This window comes from Paralichthys olivaceus, chromosome 5 (genome assembly GCF_024713975.1).
Source record: "Paralichthys olivaceus isolate ysfri-2021 chromosome 5, ASM2471397v2, whole genome shotgun sequence".
Taxonomy (NCBI): domain Eukaryota; kingdom Metazoa; phylum Chordata; class Actinopteri; order Pleuronectiformes; family Paralichthyidae; genus Paralichthys; species Paralichthys olivaceus.
This window is the reverse complement of record NC_091097.1, coordinates 5,531,182-5,556,729: the sequence shown is the minus strand read 5'-3', so window position 1 is coordinate 5,556,729 and position 25,548 is coordinate 5,531,182. Positions and strand designations below refer to the sequence as shown.

The 25,548-nt window shown below is 42.1% G+C and overlaps 1 protein-coding gene and 1 long non-coding RNA gene across 2 annotated transcripts in view; one reads left to right on the top strand and one right to left on the bottom strand.

Moving 5' to 3' along the window:
* The window catches only part of LOC109633976 (uncharacterized), a 41,076-nt gene extending 19,364 nt beyond the window's left edge, over positions 1-21,712 (top strand). Inside the window, exon 3 of the long non-coding RNA XR_011241099.1 lies at positions 20,696-21,712. This is a non-coding gene — a long non-coding RNA (uncharacterized lncRNA). The remainder of the gene's footprint in view (positions 1-20,695) is intronic.
* Positions 1-25,548, bottom strand: part of cacng2a (calcium channel, voltage-dependent, gamma subunit 2a) — a 60,116-nt gene that overhangs the window by 12,853 nt on the left and 21,715 nt on the right. Inside the window, exon 2 of the mRNA XM_020094189.2 lies at positions 9,965-10,048. Within this exon, the coding sequence (XP_019949748.1) occupies positions 9,965-10,048 (84 nt within the window). The remainder of the gene's footprint in view (positions 1-9,964; positions 10,049-25,548) is intronic.

Sequence of the window (25,548 nt, the reverse complement as noted above, 5' to 3'; positions counted from 1 at the left end):
CCCTCAGAAATGTAAACGAGTAAAGTAGCATCAAATGTAAATACTTGAGAAAAGTACCTTGAAACTATATTTCAGTAAATGTACTTTTTTCACCACTGTGGTGAGATTTTTTTTTTCTTGAAAATCTGTATTGTCACTTTCATGCAGAGGACACCTGGTGCTTTGTACAGTGGACCCACCGACACATGTACTGTACATGTGAACATGCATGTGAATTAACACGCACACTGTCCTCTCTTTGCATCTTCTGTCCTTTCTCTCTTTCTCTCTCCTTCACTGACAGGGTTGAGAGGAAATTAGCATTGGCTCTTAATCAGCCTCCCCCAGCCCTGAATGTGCTGATGTGCAGGACGGGGTCATGCTAATCAGGTGCCTCAGCTCACAGGCACATTGATTTTACACTACAAACGCATATTAATCCCCTCTACACCTCCTCTTCCTCCTCCTCTTCTTCCTCAATACTGAGCCCTTGCACCGTCCTGGTCCAGGTTCATTGCCCGATGATGCATCACACATCCACAAATAACAAGAAAAAAAAACCGTGGAGGTTGCTGATTGTGTTAAAATACACAGTGTGAAACAATATGTATCGAAAAAGGAAAATTAGCTTTGGTGGCTAAATTCACAAGGATGCTTACGCTCCTGTCCTACGACTAAAAATGTATGTGTGTTGACAACACACCTCGCAGGCAGAATGTAATTTGACTTGAATTGATTGGTGAATAAATGCGGGTTTCACTCTCTGGCATTTATAAACTGGCCCCTGAGTAAAAGCTGAGAAGTTCAGATGTGACGTTTAAGACACCTCTGGGAATTCATTGACTTATTTCCGTCGCATTATCCAGATTCTCTCTGTTTTTGGCAATTTATCCATTTTCCAACTATCGTCATTGGGATGACATTTGGATTTCAGCCATGACAAATTGATTAACTGATTCATCATTCAACAGACAACTATTCTGATAATCCATTCTTTTTTAAGCCGAAGTATTTTTGACTAAAAATGTTGCTTCTAATTGTCCATTTTAGATTCTTCACTATGAGCAATGTGGTTAAACAATTAATGTTGAAAATAATAAATGGATGAAATGATGATGTGAATGACTGCAGCAGGCATGTATATCTACTTTGTAAACTTGTCCTGAACATAAATAATGTAAGTATCAACCTGAAGGCTGTGGAGAGCCCATATGTACTGGATATTGAAAGCGTTACTGTTGTGGTGGACAAAACCCAGCATAAAATAAAAGTCTTCCAGGACTTTTTACACTTCCTGTTTTACTATACTATGTTTTTACTTCCTGTCTCTGTGATTGTCTGCTCAGCCCTGATGTGTTTTACCTGTGCTCAATGATCACCACCTTGTGTCTTAGTCTCTGTGCTGCCGATAGTCTGTTGAGCTTCTCAGTGCTTTCTCAAGCTTCATGTTCTTGTGTCTTTAAGTTAGATTTCCTGCCAACTGGATCTACTGTAAGTCTCTTTATTCGTATTATTTATCTTATCTTCTCTGCAAAACCAGTAGGAATTAGAATGACACTCAGTAGAGTTCATCCCACTGTCAGCAGGGAACTGAAACTCAACAGTCTCCCTATGAAACCCCATTTAAATTCACTAGATCCACATTTTCATTTGGATCTGCACCAAATTGCACATACTCATAGACATCAGTCCCAAAAACATGCCTGATTTGTATCTTAATCAAGAACCAAGAATTACTCTCTGAGAAATCGACACAAATATCTCCCAGTCTTGAAGAAAGTTTAAAAAAACCTTCACATGATCTTTGCACATATAAACTGCTGCTGTTAGGATCCATCGCTCCCTAATGGAGTCCTGCTGTGTCATCTAAACGTAACATTTCACTCTGAAACACTTTGCTTCACTGAAATCACATCACATGACAGACACACTCAGACAGTTAAAGTTCCCTCAACAAAAAACATTTCAATTGCCGTGATTACCCTCCACTCTACTGCTGATGCTTAAAAAACCCACTCTTGACCCAGATGTTTTAGCTAATTATAGACCCATATCAAACCTTCCCTTCATTTCCAAAATCCTTGAAAAAGCTGTTGCTAACCAGCTCTGCGATTACTTAAACAGTAATGGCCTGTTGGAGGAGGTTCAGTCAAGATTTAAATCATATTTATCAGATAGATTTCAATTTGTTGATGTTAACAGTGACTCCCACATGCACACAAAATAGTTCCACAAGGTTCTGTCCTTGGACAGATCCTTTTCACCTTATATTTGCTTCCTTAAGGAGACATCATCAGAAAGCAACACTTGTACTTCCATTGTTACACAGATGACACCAAATCGTACATATCAGGCTTCAGAGGCTGAAACTGAGGTCATTGCACTTGACCCTAAACACCCCAGAGAAACATTGTCTGACCAGATATTTGCATTAGATGGTATTAGCTTGGCCCCCAGCTCTACTGTGAGGAACCTTGGAGTTATGTTTGACCAGGACATGTCATTTGACCCACATATAAAACAAGTCTCTAGGACAGCTTTCTTCCACCTGCGCAATATTATGAAAAAATTAGGAACATCCTGTCTCAGAAGGATGCTGAGAAACTAGTCCATGCATCCGTTACCTCTAGACTGGATTACTGTAACTCTTTTTTTATCAGGATGTCCCAGTAAGTAGCTTCTCTGCATTGGCTTCCCATAAAATTCAGAATAGAGTTCAACATCTTGCTCGTCACATACAAAGCCATTAAAAATCAAGCCCCTTTATATTTTAAAGAGCTCATAACAATGTATTGTCCAAATAGATCACTTTGATACCAAGACACAGGCTCACTGGTGGTTCTAGAATGGGAAGAAGAGCTTTCACCTACCAGGCTCCTCTCTTGTGGAACCAGCTCCCACTCTGGGTTCGGGAGGCAGACACCATCTCTACATTTAAGGTTAGATTTAAAACGTTCCTTTTTGATAAAGCCTATAGTTAGTTCTGGATCAGGTGCGTCCTGAACCATCCCTGAGGAGTTTTACCTCTCATCAGTACTTGCTCAACTGTTGGGTTTCTCTAAAAATGTCAAGGTCTCGATCTTACAATGTTAATTGCCTTGAGATAATGTATATTATGATTTGGCCTTATGCAAATACAATTTTATTGAATTGATGTCCCCACAGATCACACATGGCATCTTCATGACAGCACTTAGCAGAGCGTAGCTTGGACAACATCACACGTCAGCAGGGAAGTGAAACTTAACATTGAGCTGCTCAGCTGATATGACTTATTAAGATATAATCGTTACATAATTAAGCCTAATTGAGACGAACCAGATTCTGTTGAGCATCAAGCATGCTTGTACCAAGATTAGATCAGGTGATCAGGTGTCTGGCTGTTGTAGAGGCGTCCAGGAAAATCACTTGTCGCACCCCAAGACTGAGCTTGTGTGTGTGTGTGTGTTGTTGTATTGTGAGAGATTTTTGTGCGTGTCATAGTGGGGCCAAAAATATCTAAGGAATCAAATTTCATGCAATAAACTGAACTAATAAGAAGAAGAATCTGATGCAATTTATGTAAAAAGGACATTGCTGCCAAGATCTGGAACACAACAAATTTGATGAAGCACTTGATCGTGCATGGAATGAATTTAAGTGCAGAAAGCTGTACTGTGTTCAGCTGTAAGACAAACAGACCACAGCCACCTTCCCTTTAGTGTCCACACAACGTTACAGAGCCTCCTTCAAAATCTCCACAATCAAGAACTCGGAGGTGCATGCTTTATCTACCCCGATTAGGCAATGCTAACTTTTTTAGATTGCACTAATGCCATTTCATAATGTCGTTGTCACAGTGGCATTCATACTACATGGTTATTGTTTAAGCTGTAGATAGTTGAATATGATATATATGATAGTTGATATTTTTCAGACCCTATTTTGCTAACCTTTGATCAGCTCAAAAAAAAAAATCTGTAGATATCCTCCCCACTTATACTCCCATCAAGTTCAGTAACAGTTTGTCCATGAGGTGTTGAGTCATTCAGTGCGGGTGCACACACACACACACACACACACACACACACACACACACACACACACACACACACACACACACACACGGGTGAAAACAATACCTTGCTTCTGGCTAAGGTGGCCTGCAGGTACATGAAAACCCATCTTTAAAATATGTTGGTGTGAGAAGTGAAATATGCACAAGAACGTATCAAGGAGACAAATGTGTAAACAGTTGTTTCTTCATGTTGTAGCAGCTGCAGGTCTTTTAACTTTTAATTGCCTGCAGAACCGCCTGCATCACTACCACTCCTCATTCTGATGTGTTTGGAATAAATGCTGTCAAAGCTGACTCTTTGCTTCTTTATGTTTGGAGATAAAATAGCACACTAGTATATAATTTGTCGTTCTCTTGCAGCAGTTGGACTATTCAGACAATTTCTGCTCACAACTTATGAGTAAATGTGAGTGTGTATAAATAACGCTGTGAAAGCCGAACGCTGCGGCCCGTCCTGTGTTTTCTAATCTCACTTCAATACGAGGACACACTCTCTCACCTCTGTGTGTTTTACAAGCTGTGCTGTCTCTATATCCGATGTTAATATGATATAAAGTTAGAAGGCTATCACTCACTCGGTCAACCAGGACAAAAATGATTGGCTTTTAATCTATTTGGCCCATGTCTGCGTGTTGCATGCGTCTATATCAGTCGATGGAATCCTCATTTGTTGCCTTGGATACTGAGAAGAACGGGACGCTCAATGTCACGGTGACCAACTGCTAAATCAAACTAGATTTTAATGTCACTGCCAAGATTTTACACATAATATAACCTTCTGACAACCTCGTCTCAGCTCACGTGATCACATTAAAGCTCACTGGTGACACCCCCCCCCCCCCCACCCACACACACACACATCGTATACTAGCATTAGAGAGCCGCTGCACTGGTCGACGAGCTGAGGGTGTCGCCACACCCTGCTCTGCCCTACAATCCTCTGCGTGTCCTGCCCCAGACCCATTGATTTTATCGGGCGACACCAAAGCCAGTTCAGGCCAGCGTCCAGTCTGCCGCGAGGCCCCAGGGTGACACAGGCTGTGACAGGCCTGCCCTTCTGTCACCAATGTCAGTGAATACTCTCAGATCAACGCATGCAAGCAAGCATCAGAGTCAGGGATTAACACCGGCTCGGGGCGAAAACACCCAGGAAACTTCATGTAAAAATTAAACGATGGGGGTGAAATTACCTCATAATTCGTAGTAAAAGAGTATTTCAATTTTTTTGCATGATATTTCACTGATATGTTCAAATGCTGAAACTAATTTCCTGCAGCCCACATTAGTTTAGCCAGTGCTGTGGCCTAATTACACACTAGGCATTAATACTGAGTATGCCGTGCATGTGGTTATGTCTTTCAATAAGGTAATGTATGACTAAGCAACTCAAGAAACAAATTGCACTAAATGCCCTGGAATAAATCCCTGGAAATACTGTATCGTTTAAAATTTTTTGGCCACTTGGGGGTAACGGAAAATATAAAAGGGATAGTTCACAGAAAAATGAAAAAATCACTCATTATCTACTCACCACTATGCTGATGGATGGGTATGGGGGAAGGAAACAAAACATAACATGCCTCCATACTGCTCCTGTGGTGTCATCAAAGTGTTCGGAAGACCCGACATTCAAATTCAACTCGAAACCGAATCATTTACACCCACGTTTTTAGCCCAAATGTCCTCTATCGGAAGTAACGCCCTTGGGTGTGGTGTTTCCGCTGTGTGCGTGTGAACGGTCACTTGGATGACACCACAGGAGCAGTATGGAGGCATTTTTATTTTCGGATTTTATATTGATCACCAGTTACTTCAATTCTATTGGATTTGTCTGCGACGCTGTTTACCCCTGAAATCCAAAAGTGTTTTGTGGAATCAAACACTTCACCTACCCCTCCATTGGCATAGAGGTGAGTAGATAATGAGTGAACTTACATTTTCAAGTGAACTATTCATTTAACTTACATCTTTGAACTTAGCAAACAGCTGCTTATTTACACGCACCAACATTATAATTTATTTGGAATCATGTTTGTGCCCTGTGAAGAATCCAAAGTCCAAAATTCACTCTCTTTTATCTTAGTTTTTGGTCCCCACCACCTACTAGTGGAAATCTCAGACTCTTTAGTGGCTGAAAGCTTCACTATATTCACCAGCTGGTATTTAAACAATGTTTGTCTTCCAGTATGTAGAGCTACATAGAGCTACGAGATAAGTGAAAGTACATGAAAACAGATAATCAGCTGGACAGATACAATACATACAATTGGCTGAAAGAGGCTTAAATGTGAAGCTGCAGAGTCAAGTTATGATTCATCACTATGAGCGACCCCCTAGATGAAAATATAGATTATAACTGTTTTACTATAGAATGCCATCAGTAGTTTAAATGTGTTTCATATTCAAAACCATACTGAATACAAATGTCTTGAATATTTCCTCCCAAAACATTGTTTGTACATCAACTTTAGGATATGGAGCATGCTTTATAGTTTCAGTCTATAGTAGAAAACTGGGGCACTGCATGACAGGGGGATTCCAGTGCTGGGGGAGAAGAACAAAGCAGTTGTTGAGGTGAAAACAAGCAAACATGAAGCAGGAGAACATTATGTGGCCAAGAGTGAGAGAAAATGACAAAAAAGAAAAATAATTATTAATTCTATGGTGATTATTAACTAGTTGAGCATTTAACATTCAAATACTCGTCAATTATTTTTTATTTGATTCCTTCATTATTTAATTAGTCAATCAACAGAATAATAAGCAATTTCAATCATTCATTTTTAAACAAATGCCTCCAAAATGTTCTGGTTCCATCTTCTCAAATGTGAAGTTTCTCCCTTAATTAAACTGAAAATATTTAGACTCTATACAATTTATATATTTATTCTGGAAGAAATGATGAGGCATCAAAGTCCAAAGTTTACACTTTTATCCCTCTCTCTTTGGTCTCCACCAGCTCCTGAGGCACATTTATCATCGTTTTCTGACATTTAATAGATACTGATTAATGTAGAAAATGATAAAAAAGATTCATCAATGAATTGACTAAGTGTTACTTTCAGCTTTAGGCTAATCGACTGATTGACATATTGTATTTAAAAGCAGGATGAATCACGCTTCCTTCCTCCCCTCATATGACCCTCCTCTCTATGTTACAGCGAATTGGTGTGTTTCAGTTTAGTAACATTAGCTTGTGTAACTGGGTGTCTTCTTCCCCGCTTTCCTCTCTCAGCTGCTTAGCGCCCAGTGGAGCAGTGGATGATGGGAGCTCCGACACGACATGATCTAAAAACCCACTGGCGCTTTACTGTGCCTCAGCTGGCTTATATAACCCTGTGTGGATGTGCGAACTGCTTTGCCATTGGGAGAGCTGCAGACTCATGGAACACACACAGCGAAGCTACTGATATGTGGTGTGTGCGCATGTGGACAGCAGATCAGTGTGTGTATGTGTGTGTGTGTGATGAAGCGGGGGTGCATGTTTATGGTCAGATTTGTCTGTTTTCTGCTTGGCAACCATGGCACCCAATACTCCTCCTCTTCCCCTCTACGCTGTCTGGTGACGTCACCGGTGTGTCCCCTCCAATTTTTGGACTGGCGAGCATCCCCCACCGCTGATGTCACTTCCGTTGTGCCTTCACCTGAAGTGACATAATTTCTATTGCATAACAACCCCCCCCAACACCATCTCAATCGCCTGCATGTGTGAACAGAGGCAGCTTTTCTGTCTCTTGTTGCCCACAGGCACTGTGAAACGCCTTATTATGCAAATTCCAGGTGTGTGTCCATGAAACAGGCGTGTGCAGGTTTAAAATGACATGACTGGGGTTTAGTATGGAGACACTGACTGAGATGTCATGTGTCCCCTGTGACCTCTTCATGCACCTTAATGCTTTGAATCATCACGGCCGTCTTTGTAGCAAGAGACTTGGTGTTGCAAAACTCCTGACAGGAGACATTACGGGTGTGAGGGTGAAGAGAATGGGACGGAAACGGCGACAGAGAGAGCCTGACCCACATAAGAAGGAGGCTGAAATATTTATGGATGTGAGTGTCCTAATTGGCAAGCCACTGGGAGTACTGCGGCCTTCTCCTCCAATCACAGCATGGGAAGAGGTCAACTTGCACACATGTGGCGTCGGTGGTCTGAGGGCCAGAGCGGGGGAGAAACCTGGTTATAAGACTGATCTGCCTTCACCGAGGCTCTGGTATGGCTGGAATCATTACCAGAGCCGTTATCATAAGCATTCTCTGTGGCACATATTGACGGGAAACAACCACTCAAGAGTGTTAAGTCAAACACAATTGGCTGGGGCTTAATCTCCAGCACTGGCAATCCCGACTCGGCTCTCCGAGAGGCAGGACGTGACATGTAAATTCTGTTGTGGAGAGCACGGGGTTTTTATTTACAGCACATCAACACCAATGTTGTCCCTAATCACCAAAATCCATCTTATCTTGTCTTATCTTTGTCTTTCAAAGTTGACATCATTGGCTCCTCTTTTTCATCCTGAGATATTTGTATTCATCCGGTTTACATCCATCACGTGTCGGAAACATCATCAACACGCCCACTCACTCACTATGAATTTGAATTAGATATTTTACTAGAGGGCTAACAGGAAAAGTTCTGGAAAATGTCCCCAGCAACTGACTTGGACAATTTTGTTCTCACATATAGCCGCTCTAGAAAACTTCAAGAAAATATACAGACTTCAGTGCATGTGTGAAAACTGTGGAACTAAAAATACAACAAGTTGTTTTCAGTCCGGCTCCTCTAACTGATATGAAACCTCCTGTAGAAGTAATACAGTTTCCAGTATGGACACAATCCAAGACACAATGATTGTCTGATGCAGTGACTCTCTCTGAAACAGTTTCTTTATCAAAGCTGTGTTAACAGATTGTAACTCCAGAACAACAGAAATATACATCAAATTTTAAGTCTTGTTCCTCTAAACATGGAAACATCATGAGGTGATTGACGCAGACAAATCAAAGCCCCTGACTCTCCTAAGAGAGTTTTTTTTTTGCATCTTTAGTTTATGTTTAACTTCCCAACAAGAAATACAATCATTTTAAACACAGGCTCAGGCACAGATTAACTACTGCAGTGTATTTTCAGTTTTAGTGAAGAGATGCCTGAATATCTTTGTTTATATCCTGTTTATTTCTGTTTTTATAACACAACAGTGGAGCAGAGCAGTGACCTTAAAACATTGTTATATTGCATCTGTTGCTACACTGTGACAGTAACCATAGAAACGGCCATCTCCAGCATCACTTGGCTACACTGTCCCAACCACATACACAACTGAAGGGTACCTTTTAATAGTGTCAACATTAAAAACAACAACAAAACAACAACAATTAACAACAACTTCTTTGCAGAAGATTCACAAATAATCAGCTCGAACACATGAAGTGGTCAGTCAGGGGAACGTATCGAGCTAACAACAGTACATCATGAGCCTCCGACTCATTGTGATGTGATTTTTAGGATTAGCAGACAAATGAGTTCAACAAGTGTCTGTCTTGCTTGCACAAAGGAAAAGAGAGCAGAAATCAATGGGCTGTGTTTACAGGGTACACAGCCGACAGTAACACTGCACATTATGTTACACACAGCCAAGCAGTAAAAACAGACGAGCTGCTTGGCAGCGCTCAGCTAGGGCCTGCCTCACGCTAAAAGGCCGGGCAGTGACACATGGGCCAAGAGCAGTTACTGGCATCGCACTCTGGTCTGGGACACCGCAAAAAGTGGGACACATTTCAAAAATGTTGAGCAAAAATCAAGACGACAAGCAAAGGGAGTCCTGGAGAGATTGAATTCCCCCCTTGTGGTCATGTCCAATATGAGACACAGCAAAGGACCAACAGAATTGAATGCCTGCTTAAGATTTCCAATGTGCATAAGATACTCACGTAAGAAGTACTCAGACGGGTCCGCTTCGTAATCTGTTTCCTCTGGAAAGTGGTCTATCTGTTTACACATCCCCTTGAAGTTTCCTGTTGGTGAAAGGAGAGACAGAGAGAGAGAGAGTTCAGCTGAGTTCATACAATACAATAGAAACTGCTGATCTGCAAACTTGTATTTTTTTAGAGCTGAAATAATTAGTGGATTAATGATTTAGTCAAACAACACAAAATTAATCATTAAGTCATTTTGATTTTTGATTAATCATTGAAGTAATTTGTCAAGCAAAAATTAAATCATTTCAGCCGCAGAGGGATCTCCTATGGGCACAGGACCTCGGGCCATAGAGGTCAGTGTGGGCCCATGGACCTGAGCCGCTGGAGGCGACTGACTCATCCAAAAAGACTACAAAGAGCTGAAAATGGATCCTAGAAGAGACGCAAAACACCACAAATAGATGCAATGTGAGCAAATCCAGAAGCAACACTAGAATGTCACTCAGAGCTCATATATGAATTCAGTCAAGCTGCGCAAATTCAAACTCAAAGATATCAGTCCACTAAATGTTTGATTTTTCATCAAGATCCATGAATTATTCTCTGAGAAATTGAAAAACACCTCACAATGTTCGAGAAAGAGCTGCTGACAAACAAACAAACAAACAAAACAGAGGCGAAGCAATCAAAAAGAGACACAACAGCAGCCTTTTTACTGTGATGCGTTCAAAAAGATCCATGAGTCTAAATACATTTTGTGCCCTTTATTTAAAATAAAATGGTAAAGCAAGATATTATGTCGATACAAAATATCAGAGCCTTACTCCTATCTTTGTCTACCACTCGCCAAACAATTGATGAGGTTCAAAAGGTGAAAAGGACACACCCTGCCCTTGTGATACAAAACAAATACCTCCAGCCTAAATGAACAACAATCAACACAGGGTAAATCGTTATTTTAGTTTCTACTGACAAATCAAATCAGGCCTGAGACCTGAGTTTGCACATATTCAGCTGATCATTTGATCATTTGATTACTTAAGAAAATAAGTGATAGATTAATTGAAAATGAAAAGATACATTGGTTACGGCTCAGTCCCTTTTTAGTAACTCCCATAACAGTTAAGACACTTTGCAGTTTCGTTAATTGACAGTGCAGGTAAAGTCAGAGGAATTCATATCAGGGGATGGTTTTCACTGGTCGTGAGCTCATATGGAGCAGAGGATGCTCTGCAGAAATCCGACCTGAGCACCAGGCCTCTCCAGCAGCAGGTGGCGGCTTCTAAACAAGGGCAGTGCAGCTGGTGCAACCTGGAGCTGCTCCAGCGGCTGTGCACAGGGAACCTCATCTCTTAATGCTTGTTCATTTAGCTGACACCTCGCCGTCCAGCTACTCCATCCAGGAAGCAGCACGCTGACTTCCCTCTCCCTTCCCTCTCCCTTCCCTCCCACTTCCTCATGTCCGCTCTCTTCTATATGCTGCCCCTTAGAGGAGCCTTGGCATTGTTGAGGTCACTCAAGGTGGCGTGGCTGGGGAGGCGCCCATTAGAGTGACCTGCTGCCACGCAGAGGAGGCAGATGCCTGGGCGTTTGATTGGACCAGATTAGCGTTTCATTAACTTCTTCATCTCCTCTCCCTCCAGTGTCCCTCTAATTAGGTGAACAGGTGTTGGTTACCATGGTGCCAGGTGTTTCACAAGGAGGTCTTGGCAGCGAGGCATGATGGGCACAGCGGGGTGCAGTTATTACTTTGTGAATGGCCCACACACAGTGAAGAGAGGGGGACCCCCAGGTGACGACCACTCAGACATTAGACAGAGCGTCACCTGGAAAAAAGAGCCATCAAACCATCAGCGATCTGCTCTCCCACCTGCGAACAGTGTTTGTGTCGGGGCTACCTGCCGGCTGGCGCCCGCCGCTGCTGTGTTTTAAGGAATTCACCTCAGGACGGAGGGATGTTTTTTTTGTTTTGATCGCCTGAATCACTTGTCAAGTTTCATGTAGTTCAAAGTATTTCTAGAAAAATGGCAAAAAAAGATGTGTTTCCACTGTTTTCTACGGTTTATAGGAGTTGGTTGATTTAGATAAACATCCGGCAAAGCCATGAAATAATTGCACGATGTTGCAGGGTCGTTCTCGATTCAAGAATGATGTGACCTGAACAGATTGTCTGGCCAAATGATCCTGTAGTGTGGGACAGACCTCAAAATCGTAAATATCAAACATGATATATGCGACTTGTGTGGTATGAGAGCAACAGTGATAGGGAGAGTGAGCAGGAATATGCAGTAAACAATGAGCTACCCTGGAACCAACTGGATGTTGCTCTGTGCACGTGTGTGGAACTTAAATATGACAGTGTAAACTAGAATGGCACAGTTCTTGCCTCCGCCAAGGCCCAACAGTCCCATTAGGCTCAATCAAACTGCAAAAATCTTCAGCCACTCATAGAAATCAGTCCTTTGATCCTGATTGCTCCCCCCTCCAGATCCATGAATCACAGAGGAAATTGTTCAAAAATTGTTCTTGGATCCTCATCAAAACTTAATGGGTTCTTCCCTGACCTATCCCACATCCTTCCACCAAGTTTCATATTGTTTATGTGTAATCTTTCTGACAAACAAACCAACAAAAAAAAGGTAAGGGGGAGAAAACATAGCCTCCATGGCTGAGGTAAAAAAGACTTTTTTTCTGTACCAGCTTTCACAATTAAAATAAATCTCTCTTTATTTCTTTCTTCCATGTATTTAAAATCCTCTAGTGTGTAGCAGGCATTTTTACTTCTTTTCAAGCTAGAGTTGTGTTTCATGCTTCGTTTACACATCATGATTTATTCATGAACTCTTTCTTTTGCACTCTGTCATATTTTGTTTTTATTAATACACCAACCTCTCTGTCTGAGCCAAACCTCAGGTTTAAGCGTGAAGGTGCATGGAAACACACCTAATGGGCCTTTTTTTTAAATAAAGGAAACATGATTTTTTAGCAGCATCAGTGTGAATGTTGGAAAACTAACACTGGACTCAATCCAATGTAAGCTACATCTCCCCTTTCTCCCACTGGCCCACGATCAAAAATACACTTATGGATTTTCATCAACAGGTTCTGTGGCAATTAGGGCGAGAGAGACCGAGAGGGGGAGATAAAGATGGAGAAAATAAGAAAGGGAAGGAGAAATAAATATAGGACGGGCAGGGAACAGAGTGTTTTTGAAGGACGGAGAACAAAGGTGGAGCGGGAGGTGGAATACATCAAGTTTAAGAGTCACAGTTTAGGCCCTGGGCAATTGCTGAGCCATGAAAAGGCCCTCCAGAATTTAACGGACCTGCAAAGTTTGGAACTCGAGGCTCTCATATATCACATGAAGTTCCTCGTTCAGTGGCAGATGAGGAGATTAGGACCGGGCCTGGTCTATTCAGCTGCAAGGTGATCTCTGTTAAACTAGCGGACTAGCATGAAGCTCGAGGTGAGCGTTCCTCAGAAGCTTTGCCGGAGCTACAGCTGCAGCTTTGAGAAGTGAGCTGGTGCACAATGTAGGTGTAACCCCGCCGCTTCCTGCAACTACTCCCCCAGGCTGCTGCTGGAAATAACAATGTGCTCCTCTTCAACTTGCCCGCTCAAATAAGCTTTAAATACACTGTGGTTGTGGGAGAGGAGAGAAAGGGGGGGGGAGGATGAGGGGAGGCACAGTCGTTTGTGTGTCCTCTCAGAGCTTATTTCACTGAAAGATGACTTGTGTTTACATATGACTACATTGCACGCTCCCAGTGGAGCTGTCTGAGCAAACTAGCAGCAGCAACCCACAGAGCACTGTGTGTGTGTGTGTGTGTGTGTGTGTTAGCAGCATTATCCAGTGGGTGTAAGATTTGGTTTACAGCTGGCCGTCCCATCCGCAGTTGTGTTATTTGTAATAGCAGCTGTGGAGAGTGGCCTATTGGGGGAACCACTTCAATTAGCCCGTTGAAAGATTTATGTGACACTTAACCGCTCTGAACGCTCCTTTTCTTGTACGACATGTAAACTCCGCAGGCCGGTAAATGGTTTGTAACGGCATTTTCATTTCAGAGATCTCTCCACGTGAGTGCGAGCGCAGGCCCGTCGGCGTGGTGACGCTGGTTTGGCCGCTAAAAAACTTTTGGTAGAGAGGCTTCCCGAGGCTCGGGCTGCATGGCGGGCTAAAGCGCTCATTGCTCAAAGAGAAAGACCTGAATTCACCGAGCAACACCTGCAGCTTCAGCTCCGCAAGCTGGGTAACTTCTTTGTTTAAAGTCACAAGAACACTGCATCTTACTTTGTGTTTATCAGAGGGACACAAGATGAAGAGATGGGAGATGCTGCACCTGTTTCAAAGATCCCAAATGTTTTGTTTAAATATCAAAGTTCTTGTCAAAGATATAACACATTTTCTCAGGTTTAATCCTTTGCGGCTTTTTAACTAATCGAATAGTATCTGAAAAAAGAAAAAACTATTTAAATCTCTTTTTCAACAGTTTAATGACTCCTCCTTCTGTGTCAGGCGTTTACTCTCTGCGTCTAATGATAAAGGTTTCTTGAATTTTCAATTCCCTAACTGTGGCTATATAATATGCCTCCAGTTAGTCACCAGTACATAGAGACTTGCACTTTCCAATTCATGGTTAAATCCACAGATGTAGGCAAAGGTGAATTCAAGATATCACATGACCTGATGATGGCACAAGTGCAAATCAGGGCATTGCCACAGTAACTACAATGCATCCGGAGCATGAATGTCTGAAGTAATACCGATCATTACCCCATTCCCACAACTTATGTTTTCCAGAATAAACAATCAAAAACTTTAATAAAATAAAATATCTGCTTTAATTTTTTTATAATGTTTACGTAAAGAAAATTCTATATATTTGGCTGTATTAAACTGTATGATATTAAACCTTAACTACATCGTCATAAAGGTTTGATAATAACATCTTAGGAATCATTTTAAAAATATATACATGTATATTTCGGTATCAGGAATTTTTCATGAAAATATCAGTTCTGACATTGGCCCATAAAACTCCAACAAAATAAATAGATAAGCTCTACTCCACTGTATGATGTGGAGACATTTTAAATGATGTTCAATAGAGGAAGAACACAAACACAAAACTTTGACCCTAGAATTCACAAAAATAAGATGTTAGTTTTCTTAATGGGAAGTAATTTACTACAGAACTACAGTAGGTATGAAGTAGAAATTGTGGGATTTTTGATAAAATACAAGATGGGAAAGGTTTTCTACTTTTGTTTTGCATTCAATGGTCCACATACAAACATTATGATGTGAAGAACTGGCTAACGATGTGGAAACACATTTTCCGACACAGACGGCGGCTAGTGAAGCTTATGCAGCTTTGAATCAATGTTTCAGTCTCAAAATGCCTAAAATACTTCAGAGCAACAGATGGAGACATGAAACCCTCCTTGAACCTGACAACAAGGCTGAAGATGTTTGCTGTAATCCAGATGCATTTCTGAAGAGCCTGCTCAGCCTGACTGAGGAGCTAAATCAAGTCGGGGACAATTTGCAGAGCAGCCGTCATCAGAAGAAGGCCCCTGGTGGGATTGAACCTTTGGCCCACACGCCTGGAGCCGTCTGCTGGGGCCCGGTGATGTGTTTTTGGTTTTGGAAGTCTAGTTTGGAGTGGGGGTTGTCCCAATCAGTCCAGTCACTGCATGGCCACTGTGCCCCCCTATAGGGAGAATGAGTTATGGGCAAACCCTGTGCCCCCTGCGTCCCCTCCTGTCCTCTGTGGCCATAAAGCACTTCATTATCACAGAGCCTGGAGAGATGCAGAAGCACTCAGGAGGGGAGTGCACTGTGGAGAAGAGAAGGTGGTTGTGGCAAAGTGAAAGGCGGTGGGGTTGGGTGGATATAGATTTATAGTCGCCCACCACAGCAAGCCAGCGGGTCTGTTCCTAAGGGAGTGGGGTTTATCCAGTCAGTGTCGAGCCCATTTTCAGGCCCCGTTGGCACAAATGCACAACCACAAGGAGAAGCTATTCCCGGCAACGCCGCTGTGTTTTTCTTTATGCAGTGATGTGGAAGTGTTCCAAGGTGTTGACTGGTTAAAAGACGTCAATGATACAGCTGGGGAGACACCTGGTTCCTGGTCATTAGACGGGAACAGGATAAGACAGCCCACATTTTCTCTCTTTGAGTGGGAAGACAATTTTCTAACCTGCTTCTGGGGACCGTCTGCAAGATTTCAAAGCAACTACGAATCATTTCTCCCACTTTGACTCTCACTTAATCTTCATTCTGTTGCTCCACCCCCACACCTCTAGTGGGTACCTGAATGATCGAAGTGACAATTTTACAAATGCACAGAAAATGTATTTAGCCCCATGTATTTGCCTGAAAGTAGCACTTTTTGAAGATGACTGATTTCAGATTAATCCAGGCACACAAACCACTGTGGTTTGGCCACAAATGAAATGCTCAGATTCGAGAAGATGGATTGTTGCTTGTCAGAAATCCAGCTACCTTGCAAGGTCACAATCAGACAGGGTAGGACGGCTCAGTAAACTTTACATTCTCAGTAACATGATCTCTCCAGAAGAAACCCGAACACTCAATGTCATCATAACTGTTTTATTACAGTGAAGAAACAAAACCTCAGTGACTAGTTCAGTAATGACTCAGAGCAAAGCTTTCTTTTTCAAAATGAATGGAGGAATGTAAATGCATGTGAGAATACAGCAGGAAAATGTCTGGAAAATTCTCAGTGAGTGACTGAGTGGGCGTTTTGATGACATTTCTGAAATGCAACGGATGTGAAAGTAGAGGAATGCAAATATCTCAGGATGTAAAAGAGGAGCCATACACTAAACAAAAATGTTCATTGATTTTGATTTCCACAGAATGTACACGTCACGTCCTGACTCCTGCATGCACCCTTCACCAGAACGTTCTGAAAATTGTCCTGACGTTGTTGTGAAAACATTCAACTTGGACAATATGAAGATCAGTTTATATCTGTGGCTCTGGGCAGGAGATGAATTATGGGAAAAGAAGGAGAAGGAGTGATTCTGGAGTTTGACCTGAATCAAGAACAACAAGTATATATGCAAAGGATATGAAGTCTCTCTCTGGATTACCCCCACATCTTGCTGCTTTGGACACATACAACACATTTCCCGAGATTACACTGAACTTTGTCCTTGTTTACACAAATAAGTGTTCAGTGGATTAAGGTGAAGAAAACTTGCTTGTCCACATCATCTGCAACGTGCTGCTCCTTTTTTGCTTTCGAGATCACTGTCAACTGGAGCTCCTCATGCCACCCAGACAATCATAAATTATTCAGGGTGGATGAATAACGCTGCAAGACCAACACTGTACTCATATCGTCCCTCATCGCATTTAACACATTCCGCAGGTAAGAAAAAAAGCAGAACCGGACAAATCCCTCCTTCCCCCGAGTGCCCGAGGAGAGACACATCCGGGTCGGGCCCACCCCCGCACATGAGACCCTCCCAACAGTGCAACTGTAAACAGTACCACGGGACTGCAGACGGAGACAAAGGTTTGATGAGACACAAACACGGAGGAGGGTGGTAGGGGTGGGGGTTTGCTGGTGGTCAGGAGGACCCTTGACTGAGTAGGAGGTGCAATTTAGAGACACAGAGAGAGAGAGAGATTCAGATTCGTCAGTGGGCGGCATTCTATCAAACTTTCCAGGCAGACACCATGTGCGTCAGCGTCCAGGACTCCCCTCACATCCTCCTCATCCTCCCACCTCCATCCTCAGTCCCTACGGCAGCCGTTGCCATGTGGACCTCAGAACTGTTCACATCGGGTTGCCATGGTTATAGCTTACCGAGAAGAGGATCACGTGGACGTAGCCGGTGAGGTTTCATTAACCCCTGGAATAACACGGCAGCCAGCGTCGACCCTGTGCGTCGGGGGGGCCCTGAGCAGGATAAGGTTTAGGGCCCTGCCTCGCAGTGGAGAGAGCTTTAGTTTATACAGTTATTACCCTTATTGGTTGAGCTCTGTCAAAAGGAGAATATCTGTCACTTTGACAGACAATAAAGTTTACCTATCTATCTTGTTATCATTCATCAGTCTATGAGTTTAAAACATTGTCATGATTATTATAATTAAACTATAGTTTTAAACTATTTTTAAAAATAAATGAATTGGCCTTGTTATTGCACATACATGCAAAGCAGATTACGTCATTGTGGAGGTGAAGGGGCGGAGAGAGCACCTTCACCTGCACCACTGAGGATCAATCAGCTAACAGCTCTCACCTGTGCTGATTGATCCTCAGTGGTGCAGGTGAAGGTGCTCTCTCCGCCCCTTCACCTCCACAGTCATATTAAAGTTAAAAACCTTTACAAGGAATCTTTATAAAAACAGAATTATCTTGTTGCTGAATGTTCTTCATCGGGTAAATATTACATTTATTGTCACTGTAGTGCTGAGCCTGCTGTAAACCTGCCTGTTTGGAATGGGCAGTTTTCATGTACTGTTGTGATGCTGGTTGCAGCTTTCTTTCTGAAAATGTAAACATGAGCTGCAATAATTGAGCCCGGGCAAGTAGCAGGACTATCAAATTGGTAGCAGTGTCAAATACGTGTTTGTCTAAAAGTGTTTTGTGATAGTGTTGTTTGTTTATGAACTTTTTATTTTTTATATATTATTAGTTTTATCTTAGATATGACTCGTGTATGATAATTTCCCCCAGAATACACAAATTTTAAACCACCACCATACTTCAACATTTCCCCTCTGGCAACGCTGAGCATCAGTCAGCTGGTCCAGTTACCAGCACAGCAGCCTGCAAGCTCCGTGCAGCAGGTGTGCTCGTATCCTTTCAGGTCAAATGCATAAGCGGGATTACTACGCTGAACAGCCACTGGAAAGAGATATATTGCACACATGGGTCATTGAACCGCACAAATGAATACAAATGGTCTCCTCTGTCTCCTCTGGTCTGGCATTACAGCGCTGCTGCTTTCTCATGTGCATGCATGCATGTATAGGTATGTGCTTATAAATCCCCTGTGGATGAGAAGGTAATGGGTTCACGCATGTTACATGCTGACATCTTCTCTTGCCTAACGAACAGGCACCCGAGCTGCAGTGACAAGAGCCCTAATCGCCTTATTCATCTTCATAATCACACCTTATTCATCCTTATAATCACTATATTCATCTTGGTAATGACCCCACGAAGAAGGCAGGGAGGCCTGTGTGCAGGGTCTCTCCCTCTGCTATCACACACAAACACACACACACACACACGCACATGCACACACACACACACATGCACGCAAAACACAGATGTAGTGGGGCATCTCAGGCTGTGAAAACAGGCTTTTTTCATGTCAACGCCAGAGCAGAGCTGCTGTGTGAAGACTTAAAGACACAGTGAAATGACAGCATCTTCAGCTCAACTACTTCAAAGTGAATTGGAATATGTGAGCAGGGTATAATTTCGGGAGCCATCGCATCAAATCTGGATCTGAGATTGGACCTCAGAGCCACAGCGGTTCAGGTCTGGATTCGACTCCACCCACACTTCCCTTTTATTCCAGTAAATTCAATCACAGTTCTTCATGTTAGAATATTTTTGCCCCAACCCATGATGTTCCTGTTTTCATATCACGGTGTGATTGATAGCTAGTGTTACCGTCTAATGGGTGCTGGTCGCAGGTGAAGGTGGGCGTGAGGTGTCATGGAGCTTTCAAACTAGCTCCGCCTCCCATCCCTCCAAATATGGTTACTTCTGGTTTCCAAAAACCAAGATGGCACTGGATAAAATGCCAAATTCGAAGGTTCAAAATCGTAGCTCAGAGACTAATGGGTGACGTCACATTTGGTGGCAGGATCCTATCAGTGCTTTTGTTAGATTTTTGAGAAGATTCACTTTGTTCGTATTGGAAATATCATAAAAACAAGAGAGCCTAAAGAATATTATATTTGCAGTTTCACAGCTAAAGCTGCATCGTTCAGGCCTCGGAGAAGTTGGCAGGTATGTAACGCAGCAGCTGTAGCTGCAGGTGATGTGAGAATCAGACTAACGTAGGCAGGGAGGTGCTGTCAGCTATCGGCTCATCAGAGGACAACTGACAGTCGTTTGACCTCCTGCAGCTCGGCTCCGAGCGCTTCCCCAACAAAGCCGGAACCTCTCTGCCCTGAACGGTGGGACGTCTGCGTCTGTCTGTGAGCTGAGGCTGCACCGCGTGGGTCTGTTTGTTCCTGAGATGATGTGTGGAAGAAACAAAGAGGCAGGCAGGGATCAGCTGTGATACACAACCAAAAGAGCTGTGGGAAGGACAGACCAATCTTTCTTTTCAAATCACTTTTTATTTAATGTCTGTATCTGCACAACAGAAACTCACTGTACTCCCCCAGAAGAAGGTGATAAAGCAACAGTGACAATTAATAATGATGGACATAGAAATGCTACTTTGTTCCTCCAATACTACTGGGAAGAGGACGGTACAACTAGCGCTTTGTAAGTAATATTTCAAAATAAAATGAATATTGGCTTTATGTTTTCTGGTGTCTGTCACACAGCTGTTCTGCATTCATCTACCGAAGAATACAAAAAGTCTCTTCTAATATCTGAAGTGTTGTCATTTTCTCCCACAAGGTCAAACACTGTCTGAAACATCCTACAAGTTCTTACAAGTTCATTTAAGGGAAACTTAGTTTTCATGCTTTGTTTCTCCGCCTCTCATATTTCCTCTTGGTTTCTTTTCCAGTTGGGGATGTCTGAGGAGTGGGAGGGTTTTCTCCTGCGCTGTGGTTCCACCCATGTGTCTCAGCTCAGACCTGCGAACGCACTGGGACGTGCGGGTCACAGAGCAGATGAGGATGGGTAGGATGAGATTTCACAGATCCAGGAACGGCGAACCAGTGAGTCACCGGTGTCAGAGTGGTGTGCATCACAGCCTTCTGGTCAGAGGGGGCGAGATGATGTACATCTCTGCAGAAGAGTCCCTCGGCAGCAGCAGTGCCCAGAGGGAGAGGCATTCCCAAAATGCAAGCCAAGTAAACACTGTGCTCTAATAATGGCTGCAAATGCAACACATCACCTACGCCAACAGCAATCATGTAATCAACTCAGTGCTGTTTGAGATGTGTTTAGCATCAGGAACATCAAAAGAGTCCATGTGGATTTCATCATCCTCACTATAGACTACAAATAAAGATGGTGGATATTAAAGCTCCCCAAAAGTGAAGCCCAAGCCTCTCAATTGCCCCCTGGTGGCTGCCAGCAGTATAACTCATATCCTGTATGACACATCCTTTATGTTAGAGGATGGGAGGTAAACCAAACAAAAAAATGAAAGTACACTTGAAATAAAGGTTTAAATCTCAATACCACGGCTCCATCCCCTGATTGCTACTGCACAGATTCTGGCTCCAAATTAGCAAGTTGGTGGGGTTTGTATCTGGGATATATTAGTTTCATTTTTGGATGTTAGGAGACACGTCACCCATCTTTAGCTAGTCTTTATACACAGTCTATAATCCACACTGACAATGACATGTTTTTAACTGTACATCCGATAGGACTGAGGAACCACATTTCGAGGCAGCACAAAAACGCGCATGCAGTCAAAACAACACAAACTTAGCGAGAGTGAAGCAGTTCTGCTGAGGGCAAAGTAAAACAAGTCAAAGAGGAAATGACTCCAGTTTAAAACTGGTCCCACTGACAGCTGGTGAGTAAGTGCCTGTAAAGTTCTCTCCCTGCAGAGAATCAGAAAACAGAAGTAAACTTCTGCAGGTACATTTGGTTTTTATCTGTAGCAGTGAAAATCAGTGACATTCACTTCTTCTGTCAATCCTGTCAAAATTATGGTATGTCTGTGTCAGGATGAAAATTAGTATGCTGCGACAGAGCCTGAACTGAACACTGACTCATCAGCATGGTGATGTCAACTAAAATCACCAATTATAATGCGACCACATGAGATCTCAGCTCATCTTAAAGCCTGTGATCTGTATTCCTGCAGTCGTCAAAACTGCTGCATGTCACTGCATCAACCAGTCAAATACAAACTTCTACTACTACTAACCCATAAACCATGCCTCCTCCATGTTAGCAGATTGAACAAGGACAAAACTAAAAAGATGGTTTCTGTCATTTTGTGTTTCTGATGGTTTTATATAGTTATTTGACGCTATAACAACGGGATGTAATGTCATGATTGACATGATTGACAGCTGAGGCTGACCTATGATTGGTCAAGTGTGTGTATCAGATGGAACTCAATATCACAACTTCTCCCCCCCGCACAGGCTCAGATGGCAGCCTTTCTTAGCCAGGACATTTTGGCTTGATATCTGGATAGTGGGAGAAAGTCGAGACGTGTCTTCCATCTTTTTATACAAACCATGATCCCCAATTTCTCATGGCTTTAGGTGCCTTTAAACTTTGCAACAACCATCTTATTGTCTGTGCCACATTGATCTGATAGAATTCAATCATTGAACTTCCAGAAATTGAATCTGCAACTATTATAATAATCGAATAAGTGTTTTGTGCTTTTCTCTGGCTAAAATGAAGAGTCTGAAGGCGTCACTTTAGAAACTGACAAACACTTTTCTGACTTTCCATGGGCCGGACAATGAAATGATTAGTCGATAATATAAACCAGATAAATAATAAAAAATCTCTATTAGTTACAGACGTAGCTGCATTAAATTTTAAATGCTTTATCTGTAAACCAGGAAAATACAATGTGAGAAATGCCCATATTGAATATATAATTTGTTTCATTAACTGATCCAGAAATTGTTGATATACTGCCATAGAAGAAAACAAGACAATGTTCACAATAAAGAAGCTGACCTTTGACTTGTTGCCATTTTTGGAGAAAAAATTTCCAGACATCCAAATTTCTGTTTCTCTGTCTTGCCAAAATTGCACATTCACCTGGGTGTCATGTTTCCAACACTGCCGATAGGAGCCGATTTAAACCTGTGTTTACTACAGAGTCATTTGAGCCAGAGTGAATGCTGATTGTATCCATTCTTTGGCAGACAAAGGGGGGGGTTTGACCAGCGGAAAAAGGACTTCAGACAAAATTCTCACTCACATTATATCCTCAGCCTGGAAAACATCACACTCAATTCACTTCTGGATGGTTGAGCTCTCTGAGCCAGACGATCAGGTGATGAAGCTGTAGCTGGCCATCATGCAACCCTAAATGGTTTGACCCCACCTCAGCCTTTTCTCTGTGATTTACGTGATTCACGCGTCAAGGAAGTGAGCACACGGTATCGGCACAAAATCTGCAATGTGTGCACAGTGGGACGGTCGCTGGGCATCATAAATCCCAACTTAAAACAGTAACCCATCGATCTTATCAGCGTGCTACTCTTATTTAAATCAACTGGATTCCCAAACGCCATTAATAACAGCAGGAACACTTGAGGACAGATCTAAGACGAGGGGGCGGAGGGGGGTTACATTTACTGGAGTCTATAAAAAAATCACAAATCACAGGCAGTCGATGAAACTGTTTAACTAGATGATAATGATTAGTGTATGAGCCACACACTGACACAAAGCCTGGAGAAGAAAGATGCAGGACACATGGATGAAGGTTGTATTTACTGATGGTGTATGTCCTTTCTTTGGCAAATATTTTACAACTTTCCTGCTAATGAAACTCACTTTCCTGTTCTCTTACAGACAGACAGATATATAGACTGATGAAGGGGGAGGATGAGTATTTCATTGGCAACTTATCTGACAATTACTTTCTCATTTAATCCTTTAATCATTTGCTCCAATCATTATTAGGAAATGATGGAAAATCTTTGACATCTTCAAATTCCCTTTTTTTACCATATCAACAGAAAAAAACATAATCAAAGGTAAAGCCGCAGTTTCAAGGTCCTGCTAAAATAACCCCCCTGACCAATCATGACTCCTCAGCTGTCAATCCCCCTGTTTTATAGCATCAAATACCAAATTACAACCAAACCTATCAGAAGCTTGAACACTTGAACAAACATCATTGTGATAACCTCAAATGAAAGTAAGCATCTCTGAGGAACATGTACTTTGACTTTTTAGTTTGGCACATGATTTGATTCCATCTGCTAACATGGAGGACGTGAGAAACAAACACAGGATAGTTTTTATAACATTAATGGATGTAAGTCATGTATGAATGTATGTTATTGTCCTGTTAAGGCTCATTTATATTCAACGTTCTTCTGAAAGCTTACGGGTTCAGACGAAACTGATGAGGCGAAACTTTGTGCGTTATCATATTGCGGCTGTGTCTAATTTTTTGACTCTCATTTCGTGTTGAAAAGATCAGGCCTGACTCACTCTTGTGCTCGCAGGGCTTTGGTGTCCCGATCGCCCCCCCCCCCCCCCTTTGTCTGTTAAATGCACTTCAGAGCTGTGCTCACCAACACACACACACACACTCCCAAAATCACTTTGTCCAGCCACCCACCTACTCTTCACCATCTCTTATCACACATGAAAACCACCATATGCACACACAACATTTCTCTTTAACTGTACAAATTTTATTAAATCTTTTTTGTTTTGTGCGTCTCAGCATTTTGTTCCAACACCCACATTAATATCACAGAAGTTCTGTGAAATCTATTAAAGGTGCATTTGAATAACCTGATGTCAGGCGTCAGACGTGAGTGACAGCTTTTCTACGTTCTTAAAATCAGTTTTCACAGCTGTTCTCCTGTTCACCATCCTTTTACATTCATATACACTTCTCTTGCTCTTTAATTTTAGTAAATTGCACTGTTTTACAACTGTATGCTGACATTGCACTGATGTCATCATTGTTTTCTTTCTTGTTGATACTTGTGTATCGACATGCTCTATGGGCCTTAGAATTGCCCTCTGGGAACAAATAAATAAATAAAGTTGTTTTGAATATGAATACTGATGCATCAGTGTCTAAACAGCATTTTATTGTTATAACTCCTCGAAGTGGAGACATTTACCTTCTTTAAAAAATTCTATATATTTGGTTGTATTTTGTTTTATTTACAGTTATTTAAATTAAAGTTTTTGGTGAAACTTTTAAATATCAAGTCTGATTTAAATGTATTTGCCTTTAGGGTTTGATAATAACATCTTTTGGATCCTTGCCAATAGTTTTTTTTTAAATATATGATTTTTATCAACCCCCAAATATCCATATCGGTCGGGCTCTATTTTTAGCAGTTGGTGAGAGAAGTGAAGACATCTGAAAACATCCCCTTATTGAGTTGTGGGGAGGTTGTGATGGTTGTTGTGTGTGTAAATTTTGCTGCCTGTTAAACTGATTGCTGTGAGTGTTTATGGTTATAACTAAACACCCTAAATAAAGATGGAGGCACATCCTCCTGTTTATGTAATTTAGATTCTGCACAGCAGCGATTGTGGAGGTGTGGTATCGAGGTCCCGCCAATACACATGCTCAACTAATTGTGAGTTAGTTACAGATATGGATTGAATTGACAATATCGAGCTTATTGTTGACACTTTACTTTACAAGTCGGTTTCTCCCATTCATGCGCACATTCATTCAGCGCTAATACACAGTGCTTTTTCTACCACACCATTCTGTCAGGG